This window comes from Rhinopithecus bieti, unplaced genomic scaffold, assembly GCF_001698545.2.
Source record: "Rhinopithecus bieti isolate Rb0 unplaced genomic scaffold, ASM169854v2 scaffold_38527, whole genome shotgun sequence".
Taxonomy (NCBI): Eukaryota; Metazoa; Chordata; class Mammalia; order Primates; family Cercopithecidae; genus Rhinopithecus; species Rhinopithecus bieti.
Window position 1 is genome coordinate 148077 of NW_016816004.1, and position 11335 is coordinate 159411.

The 11335-nt window shown below is 41.3% G+C and overlaps 1 protein-coding gene across 1 annotated transcript; it reads left to right on the forward strand.

Moving 5' to 3' along the window:
• Nucleotides 1–815: 815 nt before the first annotated feature.
• Nucleotides 816–9335, forward strand: LOC108516669 (ferritin, heavy subunit-like). Its single transcript, XM_017854257.1, has 5 exons — nucleotides 816–963; nucleotides 6057–6163; nucleotides 6804–6974; nucleotides 7932–8057; nucleotides 9174–9335. The coding sequence occupies exons 1-5, from the start codon at nucleotides 816–818 to the stop codon at nucleotides 9333–9335; spliced, it is 714 nt and encodes a 237-aa protein (XP_017709746.1).
• The last annotated feature ends 2000 nt before the right edge of the window (nucleotides 9336–11335 follow it).

Consider the following 11335-nt stretch of genomic DNA (forward strand, 5'->3'; position numbering starts at 1 on the left):
GAATATTTGCTATTTATCAAATTGAATATTTTGTTTACTATATTTTCATTTTTTAATACAGATGAGTTCGTAAGAATCACTAAATGCATTTAAAATTTTTGTATCCTAATAGTTCTTTTCATATTTTAACATTAACAAATCAGAAAAGAAAGCATTTATTTGAATACAATGAGATGAATGATATATTAGAAAGAACGTGGATTTTTAGAGTCAAAGCTGGATGAATTCAAATATTGACTCTGCCACTAACCAGCCCTGCAACTCTAGGTGAGTAACTTGACCTCTCTTAGATTTTGTTTTTCAACCTCACAAAAGGAGTAATAACAGCTGCCTAGCAAGGTTGTTGAAAAGGATTTTCTGCATCAATTTTTTCAACACTTAAGCATTTCTAAATCTTACAACTCTATAACACAAGCATTGAAATAAATAAACCTCTCCTTCACCCACTTATCCTACAGTTATCAATGTCTCAAAAATGTAGTGCCAAAATTAAAATATAAACATAACAAAAATGTGACACCTGAAATAAAATACAAATGTGACAAAATAGTGGACAAAACCTTTTAAAGTACTTATTTATCTCTTATTACCATGTAGCACTGGTCGCCTACTTCTGGGAGGCCCTAGGTATAAGTGTGTGTTAGATGGCTGGACCCTTAGAATGTGAGTCACTGCATGGTTACAACAGGATGAGCATCTCTTGGAATATGGTCACTAAACTGCTTCTTGAAAAATGAACAACAGCCATGAAGCTTCAGAAGAGGCTCACCTCCAGAGTCCTCTGCTGCTAAAAGGAGGACTGGTTAGACCTGGGCATGACCAATGTAATCACTGAAACCAATGTCTATCAGCAGATCCAGAAGCTGACCAAAGATGGCCTGAACACCAGCAAGCCTGTGACTATTCATTCTAGGATTGATGCCAGAAAACACCTTGGCCCCCTGAAAGGGCAGCCATATGAGTGTAGGTAAGCAAAAGGGGACTGCCAATGCTTGACTGTCCAAGAAGTTAACTTGAATGTGAAGGATGAGATTTCTGCACCTGCTGCTCAGAAAATGCTGTGGATCTAGTTTAACCCCACGTGTTTCAGAGCCCATACTTGAACACAAAGGGAAATGTGTTCAAAAACGAGAGGATTCTCATCGAACATGTCTACATGCTGAAGGCCTATAAGGGCTTCTAGCTGACTAGGCTGAGGCTCTCAGGTCTAAGTTCAAAGGAGCAGGTAAGTACCACAAGGAGCATCTCCAGACCAAGAAGGAGGAGATCATCAAGGCTAAACCAAGAAATAAATAACAAATAAATAATCCCCTCTCTTGTCGGTACATAGTGACTTCATCCATTATATAAATCAATCATTCAATAAAACAAGCCTATCTACCTGAGAAGGAAAAAAATGAATTGCATTTGCTTTTCTGTCAACCCTCTGGTCATACCGATCAGTCAATCAAGTAAAAATCTAGGTCATTTTCATATGAACTACTGTTTAATAAGATTTCTTCTTTCTATTGATAAGATATTGATTTACCGATCTGACATATAGGATTTTTTGGGGGGGGCAGGGGACGGAGTCTCGCCCTGTCACCCAGGCTGGAGTGCAGTGGCGCAATCTCGGCTCACTGTAAGCTCTGCCTCCTGGGTTCACACCATTCTCCTTGCCTCAGCTTCCCAAGTAGCTGGGACTACAGGCGCCCACCACCATGCCTGGCTAATTTTTTTTTTTTTTTTTTGTATTTTTAGTAGAGACGGGGTTTTACCGCGTTAGCCAGCATGGTCTTGACCTCCTGACCTCGTAATCAGCCCACCTCAGCCTCCTAAAGTGCTGAGATTACAGGTGTGAGCCACCACGCCTGGCTCAAATATAGGATTTTATGTTTATTTTTACTTGTGTTTAATGATATTAACTTTAGCCTATTTGGGTTAACCTGTCAAGTTCTGTTGACATTGTTTCTATCACTCAGCATGCTAATTAGTCCTTTCAGATTTGTGAAATGTTTACATCTAGTTAAATGTTAAAACTCAATGCAGCTAAATTTTTGGCTTAGAAGAAAGGAAAAGAGCACATGGCTGAATGCAATGCCTTATATCGTATCACCAAAAACTTTTGCTTAATTATTCCCGATCCAATAAATAGCCCTCTTTGATTTTCAGATGCCAATTGGCCTATGTTATCATCCAGTGCAAATGTCTTCATCTTGCCACGAAGATACCACAAAAGTCTTTAGCTGTATTTTGGCATTTCCCTCCAGTATTCTTTAAACATTACCAATAGTGCTTCCCAAATCACTTCTGGAAGTCATTATTTTAACGAAAGAATAAAGCTCACTTAGACCTGGACATGTATCCTGATCTACATCATCTAGGCACTCTTTTGTTTGGTACTACCCTACTTGGACTTCCCTACTACTGTACTTATGTTTCTCTGTTAATATTTGAGGGAGCTTTGTTTACATATGATTCTCTCTGTTATACAACTTCAGTTGCTCTGCTTTCTCTCCCTTCTTGGTAAATGTTGCACTTTTTGTCATATTAGTATCTGTCTCCCTCCCTACCTTGTTCTTGGTCAAAAACTTTTCCCTCTTCTAGCCCTACCATATACTTCTCTCTTCAAAACTCTCTTTGTTGGTCTTAGCTTTAAAAATACATATATATTACCTGAACACACATGAAAGTTTATATTTTCTGATATTCTTTTTTTTTTTTTTTTTTTTTTTTGAGACAGAGTATCACTCTTGTCACCCAGGCCAGAGTGCAGTGGCACCATCTCAGCTCACTGCAACTTCCACCTCCCAGGCTCAAGCAATTCTCCTGCCTCAGCCTCCCAAGTAGCTAGGACTACAGGTGTGCCCCACCAGTCCCAGCCAGTTTTTTGTATTTTTAGTAGAGATGGTGTTTCGCCATGTTGGCCAGGCTGGTCTGGAAGTCCTGGCCTCAAGTGATCTGACCACGTAGGCTTCCCAAAGAGCTGGGAATACAGGCGTGAGCTGCCGCACCTGGCCTATGTGGAGCTTCTGTTAGGGAAAGGCATGGTGCTAATTCTCTAGAAAAGACATTTGTTAGGTTCCCCTTTCAAAATGAAAAAAATATATATAATTATAAAAGTTAAAAAAATATGGAAAATATAAAAAGAAAAAAGTCACCTGTAAATCTACCATAATAGCACACTGTTACTGATGTTGATGATGTGTTTTTTTCCATTCTTTTTTTTTTCCTGAGATAGTTTTGCTGTTGTTGCCCAAGTTGGAGTGCAGCAGCTTGATCTCAGCTCACTGCAACCTCTGCCTTCCGGGTTCAAGTGATTTTCCTGCCTCAGGGCTCCTGAGTAACTGGGATTACAGATGCCCACCACCACACCTGGCTAATTTTTTGTATTTTTAGTAGAGATGGGGTTTCATCATGTTGGTCAGGTTGATCTCAAACTCCTGACCTCAGGTGATCCACCCACCTTAGCCTCGCAAAGTGCAGGGATTAAAGGTGTGAGCCACTGCGCCCAGCCTCATTCTTTTCTTCTACAAATTGCTAAAGTTGGTTTTAAGTGTTTAGATAGCAATATTTCTTAATAAAGTCTAACCACAAGAACAGTGTGTTTGTTCCTTTGTACTGCCACACAGCAATACCTGAGACTGTGTAATTTATAAAGAAAAGAGGTTTCTTTGGCTGATAGTTCTGCAGGCTGTACAAGAAGCATGGTACCAGCCTCTGCTTCTGGTGAGGGCCTCTCAAGAAGCTTTTACTCATCGTGGAAGGCAAGAGGAGCCAGCACGTCACATGGCAAGAGGGGGAGCAAGATTAAGAGGAGAAGGAGGTCCCAGAGTATTTTTAACAATCAGATCTTCCACGGAGTCATTACCATGGGTAGGGTAACAAGCCATTCATGAGGGATCCACCCCCTGACCCAAACAGCTCCCAGCGTCTCTCTCTTTTGCCCAGGCTGGAGTGCAATGGTGTGATCTCTGCTCACTGCAACCTCCGCCTCCCTGGTTCAAGCGATTCTCCTGCCTCAACCTCCTGAGTAGCTGGGACTACAGGTGCCTGCCACCAAGCCCAGCTAATTTTTATATTTTTAATAGAGACGGGGTTTCACCATGTTGGCCAGGATGGTCTCGATCTCTTGACCTCGTGATCTGCCCGCCTCGGCCTCCCAAAGTGCTGGGATTACAGGCGTGAGCCACCGTTCCCGGCCTGGAGATCAAATTTCAATATGAGATTTGAAGGGAACAAATATCCAAACCATATCAAACTGGGGTAGTTTATTCATATGTGTGCAGCACTGTGTTTTGGCCCAGGTGGCAGATAGAATCCTGGAATGTTTACATGGAAGAATATAATAGATCACCCAGAAATAGCCAAACTCTCATAACATCTCCCAGTAAGAAAAATCTGTATCTTTCAGATTTACTGTCTTGTAGATTTAATAGTAACAGTAATAACTCAGATTTCATTGACACTTGTTAATCTGCTCACATAGGATCCTAATCTCCTTAAAATTTCCCCAAATTTTGGAGGAAGTTCAGGTAATGTTTCACATATACTATGAAAAACAAAAGTTAATTATCTGATGAGTCACCACTTTCTTTCCTCTTCATCTGCTGTAACCTCATAGGCTGGATACTGCAGAGTGTCCTGGAGCTGCCACCTCCCCAGAGATGCTGCCACGAAAGTCCTGTGAGCTCTCACATACCAAGTACAGGGATCTGTGGAGAAGAAGCATAGACTGTTCTCTTTTCCTCTCCTATGAGAGGGTCCACCGTTAGTGCCATTTCTGTCTTACTGAGTTTTTACTGAAACAGCTTTTTAGGAACGTACTTAAACCCTTACTACTCAAAGTGTAGTCCATGGACCAACAGCATTTGGCAGCATTGTTAGAAATGCAGAATCTCAAGCCTGCACAATCAGAATCTGCATTTTAACAACAGCCCCAGCTGATTCATATGCAAGTTACTCTTTGAGAAGCACTGACTCAAAGCACCTCTCTCTTTTTGGGACTAAGGTATTAAATTCAATTAGGGACAAGAGCAGTGCTGGGTCAGAAAACAAAAGTTCTCAGGAGGCTGCCTCACTCCTCACTTTGGTGACCTGCCACTTCTACTTAGGTTCAAGCAGACTCAGCTTAGGCTCAAACTAGGAATCCACCAGATACATGAAACATCTTGCACTTTACTTACATATGAAATATATTTTTATTTAATCAACATTGTTTCAGCATGTGTTATTTACAAAATACTCCATTATGGGTTGTACATATACCAGAACAAGTGAAACAGTCTTTGCCCTCAAAGGATGCAAATTAAGATGTATGTTGGGGCAGGTGGGGACTTTGGGAATATAGTAAAAGGAGGGGCCAAAATGTTCCCAGGTGGAACAGACTTCTATAGTTTGGAGAAACCACTAACACCTCTCATATTTACAGCCTATGTAGGCTTGTTTTCCAGGTGGAATGCCCATCTTCCATTTCCACTTCTGTACATTCTTATTCACTTTCCAAGGCCAATTTAAAATGCCAATTTATTAATAAAATCTGCCCTATTCCCCTCAGGTTATAATGGCATTGACATCTCAGAACTCCCATCATATCCCACCTTAAGATCAATTATGTGTGTTGGGTCTTATGGAGAAAGGAGGGAGATGTATGCTACCTCATAGACAAAATGCATTTTAGCCAGTCTTCTTAGATTCGCCATGGGATCCAGAACATGGTGCCATAATAGTTTTTGAAGAAAGAAAAAAAATTAAAGGTAATGCATCCTTTCTGTTAATGCCTCACTACTCAGGAAATATATCAGCCTTCCCAAACCACAATCAGAGACAAGAAGAGCGAAAACACTGAACACTGACTGGGATAGTAAGAGCACTAACCCCCTTTTCCTTCACTGTTTTCTCTGGTTTGATTGGTTCTTTCCTCTAGAAACAATGTCCTCATTGGTAGGTTAGTAGCTGTTAATCTCAGCTGAATGGAATTTCATCTTATAAGAAGTGGGCTGGCTATATTCCTGTTAGTATTTAAGAAGTCCCTTACCTTAGTGGGTGGTACTTTTTATGGCTGGATTTCCCTAAAGCTGAGATGGAATACGAAACCCGCGGTCCCTTCTCTGAAGAGTGTAGACTTGCTATTAACCGAGTAGCATCTTATGAGCTGCATATCAGTGATGCGTACTTATCCATGGTTAGTATGGGTTCTTGAACAACTGAGAGGGAGGTTTTAGCTCTGCTCTGAGTGATAATATATCTTCTATCTTCTTAATAATAGTGCTTATGGCCATATTGGTAGTTGGATACCAGATGAAACAGCAACTCAGTGGTTGGGGTATTGCTGCTCTGTGGCCCTATGATTACAATTTACGGGCTTTGAGAGGGAAAGTTACAGTTCTTCCCAGTGTGTTCCCAAAACTACATAGGCATCAAACACTGGTGACAGACTGAACAAACAATTTCATACCTATATGCTATTTCAAAATGTACATAGCTGTGTTAGGATTGATTAAATAGACTTTTAAAATGTAAATGTATGCTACATTTCTGTCATATCTACACAATTAAAGGATGTAAGGGCTAGCATCTAAGTTCAAAAATATTACACTTAAAGAAGCCATAAGAGCAAGACATTAGGCACCAGCATATTAGGATCTGGGTGGCTGATCTTTGAGGTAGACTAGGTTCTGGGGAACAGCCAGAGCCTTCTAGAAGTCAAAGAACAAACAGGACCCAAGACTGACCAAAGAAGGCCTCTTCCTGGACAACCACTGAGACAACAAAGTGAGTTTGTGTGAGATTCAGGTCCTAAAATTATTTTACCTCATCCTCAGCCTCCCCCTTTTCTTACATTTGACCAGGCCTGTTATTACAGTGAAGATGTGGGAATGCCTCCTTTTGCCAAGTTCTTCGCGGAGCAGGCTGAGCTGAAAAGGGAGCATGCAAAGCAGTTCCTAAGATATCTAAGAAAACGTGAGGGTGTTATCTGCCTTCCAGTTATTAAGGTGAATGTCAAAGTTTGTTTTGACTTCTGTGGGGCCTTGGCCAGGTCTAGAGAATTAAACTGATTAGTTGCTACCTGAAATGTTAGGTTACTCATGTTCCTACATGGGCTTCTTAGCAACTAACTGACTCTGAGAGCAAGTATATGTCAACATCATTTGGGGTAAATTTTAGCCCCTAAATGCTTGTTTGGCTTGTCTTAATGAGCATCACAAAATGTGATCTCTGGGTTGTCAGCATCACCTGGGGACTCACCAGAAATGCAAACTCCTGGGTCTCACCCCAGACATAGGCCCTAAGAGCTATAGCTTAACAAGCTCTCCAGATGTTCCTAATGGTATGTGTAGTTTGAGAAGCACTACTCTAATGCCTTCTTCCCAGAGGTGTTAGCATCCTATTTCAGATTGTTAATCTCATTCAGGTACATGTTCAGGTATTTAATATGGCTGTCTCTTTAAAGGAGTAAAACAAACTTTTTTTGCTTTACAAAAAAGGGCACACACTCCAAAGAAACAACCTGAGCCTTAGTTGGGACTGTTACATCCAGGAGCATCCCTAAGTTCCCTAAGGTGGTTGTTTTGGTTGTTTTTTTAACTCCTGCTTTATAAAGAGGTGTAAATGTGTGCTAATAACAGCCGGACCACCACCATAGAATTCCAAAGCTAATGAAATTGTATGTGTACCTGTGCTAGTAGTGCCCTTGCTCTGTAGCACATTAACATCACCTGGGAATCTTTTAAAACTCATGATGCCCATGTTGCATCCCATACCAATTAATTCAGAGTGTCTGCGATTGAAAACCAAGTATTAACATTTAAGATTCTCTGCTGATTCCATTGCACCTCGAAGTTTGGAGACCATTACACTATGCAAACCTAGTCATGGTCCTACACAGGAAGCAGAATGCGACAAAACTGTGCCTGGAGTAGAAAAGCGACTCTCCTGTTCCTCTTCAACAGAGGCCCGACATAGATAACTGGGGAAGTGGCTTACAAGCCCTGAAGTCTGCTGTGCAGTTGGAGAACACATTAACCAATGTCCTACAAGACCTGAAAATCACAGCTACTAAGGATAATGAAACTGGCGTAAGTAGTTAACTGGTTCTGATAAACAGTGTCATCTTTCACTTCTGGATTATGATTTGCTTCTGGGAAAGGGGATCAAGGCATAGATCACCCAACGTGTGTTTGTTTCCCTTGAAGGAAGTCTGGGAACTTCTTTCTCGGAGTAGTTTGGGAGTGGGGAGATAGTTGTCCTGGTGAAGAAAAGTGAAACTTAGTGTATGGTAAAAACATCTTCCCAGGAGTAATGCACTCTGTAAAATTAAATCAAACCATGGTTCTGTTGCTATTGCTTTGTAAATATCCTAAACCAGAAATGCTTAAGTTTTACTGAGCACAAGAATCACTTGGAGTGCTTACTACAACACACTTCTAGGGTTCACTCCCAAAAGTTGTTTATTGGGTTGGTTTTGTGTAGGTCTCAAGAATGTATTTCTAACAAATCTAGGTGGTGATACTGCTGGCTGATGGCCACAGTCTGAGAATCACTGTTCTAGACTGTTACTGCAAAAGTAGATGTTAATGGTGACCTATTATAATACAGACTTCTATGAAGTCTTCCTCGTTATTGGTAAGCACTCTACCTCAAAGTGATAACTTCTTTCTAACTCCCTAGCTTCTCAGGAAGTCAAAGTGAATAAAATGGGCCTAGTTACAATAGTTCTCAACTCTAGATACATATTGGACTCAATGAGGAGCTCTGAAATGGTACAAATGCTGGAACCTTATGCCAGATCACTTAAATTTTAAGCTTTAGGAATGAGGTCTGGGCAGCTACTCGAAATCTCTATGTGATTCAAATAATCAGGATTGAAAACCATTGCAGTAGTAGCCTATTACTTAAAGTAACTTGTACTTTTGGTAAGACAACCTAATACTCAAACCCATTGAAAGTAGGTGCTTGTATTCACCTAAAGGTCTTTAATATCTTAGATCAGTGCTGTTGGATCTTCAATAGGCATCTGAATCAACTAGTCTTTCTGAAAATGCAGAGGCTGGTTTAGTAGATCTGGAGTGGAGCCTGAGATTTTGAATTCCTGACATGCTCCCAGGACTGCTGGTCTCTGGGCTACAAAATAGGTAGATTCTTGTTGCAGACATGGTCCTCAATGTGGGTGCTTCCCTGTTTTATTTCTATAGCTCGTAGACTTCGTAAAGGAGTTCATACATAAACAGACAGGAAGCATAGCTTTTCTGGAATACCATCAGAAGCTATTAGAAGAGTCCCTCCAGCAGAAAGTCCTGTCTGCTAAGTCTGCTAAGTCTGCTGAGTCTGCTGAGACATCAGTTGAAGAGACTTAACTTCTGAAGGCAGAAGCACAGCAAGTCTTCCCATCGTAGTGATCTCAGAATCAGCTACTTAAGAGTCTTGATCAGTTCCAGTTGCCTGAAGACTGCTTTCCTTTTTATCTAGTTTCCTAATCCTCTTTGCTGTGCATGCCAATAAATCTGCTTTGCATTATAACTATGTGTAAAAATATTGGTAGAACTAATCCTTCTAGTGCTCCAGTAGCAAAGTGGAATTGGTATAAAAAGCTTCCTGAGACAGTGGGTGTGTTAGGCTAAAAAAAACAAAACTTCCCTCTATGATGCCCCCACCCTACCTTAGCACCTAGAGTCAGGATTTGGTAAATGCAAGCAGTACAAGTGGATATACTAGAAATTAAGTGGTGAAACCTTAAGTCTCAATGTTCTCCTCTTATTTGTATATGTACTTTAAGTATACAATATAATAGGGGTTCCTTCATATTAAATGTAGAGTTAAGATTGAAAACAATTCTTGGTCTAGAAAGGGTGACTTTCACCCAAAGGATGGTGCAGTGCCATTTCATAGCCAAGGGTAGGTGTAGGCAACAGGAGGGTACACAGAGGGTAACAGTTAATGCATTGCAGCCAAGGGTGCGGATGCCCCTATCCATTCCACTGGAAGCCAATTAGTAGCTACTAGGGTAATTACTTTCAGGAGCAAAGAATGAGCATGCAAGCTTGAGTCAGGCTTCTCAGGGCCTCGTGTGACTAGTACCCTCCAGGAAGAAATAGGGGCTCTATAGGATTGTGCACTGGTCCAAAACTTACTAACTCCTTGGCCTTGAGTTTATACCTCTTTATTGCCTCAGTTTGGTCATCTGTAAAGTGGGGTGTATTAGTCAGGGTTCTCTAGAGGACAGAACTAATGGAATAGGTATATATAAAGGGGAGTTTATTAAGTATTAACCCACACAATCACAAGGTCCCACAATAGGCTGCCTGCAGGCTAAGGAACAAGGAGAACCAGTCCAAATTCCAAAACTGAAGAAATTGGAGTCAACATCTGGTATAGCAGCTACAATTGGAGTCACCCCATGATTAAGCTTACGATAATCCACTGTCATTCTCCAAGGTCTGTCTGTCTTCTGCACAGGCCAAATGGGAGAGTTGAATGGAGATGTGATGGGAATCACCACCCCTAAGTCTTTCAAGTCCTTCATGGTGGCACTAATCTCTGCAATCCCTCTAGGAATGTGATATTATTTTTGATTTACTGTTTTTCTAGGTAGAGGGAGTTCTAATGGCTTCCATTTGGCCTTTCCCACCACAATAGCTCTCATCCTACCATTCAAGGAGCCAATGTGGGAGTTCTGCCAGCTACTAACTATGTCTATGCCAATTATGCACTCTGGCACTGGGGAAATGACCACAGGATGAGTCTGGGGACCCACTGGACCCACTGTAAGTCAGACCTGAGCTAAAACTCCATTTAATTACCTGACTTACTTTTACTGGAGGACCACAATGACGTTTTGGGTCCACCGGAATCAACGTCAGCTCAGAGCCAGTGTCCAGTAGTCTCCAAAATGTCTGATCATTTCCCTTTTCCCAATGCACAGTTACCCTCGTAAAAGGCTGTAAGTCTCCTTGGGAGGGAAAGGAGAAAGATTCACTCCATAAATTGTCAGTAATGTAGTGGAGTCCTTCCTCAAGGGCATCCGGCCTCCCTTTCATTTAAGGGATTCCAGGTCCATAAACTGGCTCATGTCTGGAAATTGATTGAGGGGTTGTGATTCTGTTTTCATAATTCAAATTAGTCTTTTGTCCATTCAACCTAGAAGATTTTTGCTTGCATAAATTAAATAGGAATGCAGTAATCTTCCTATAAGTTTCACTTTTAGGAACAGCATGATTAATTAGCCAATGCTTGAGCTCTGTACAATCAGACTATTCTGATTGCCGCTTTGCCTGTGTTGTGCATTACAGTAGCTACGCCCACCTTGCCTTTGACGGTTTAGTGCCACCACCTGCCCCCTGCTACCTCAGGATCCAAT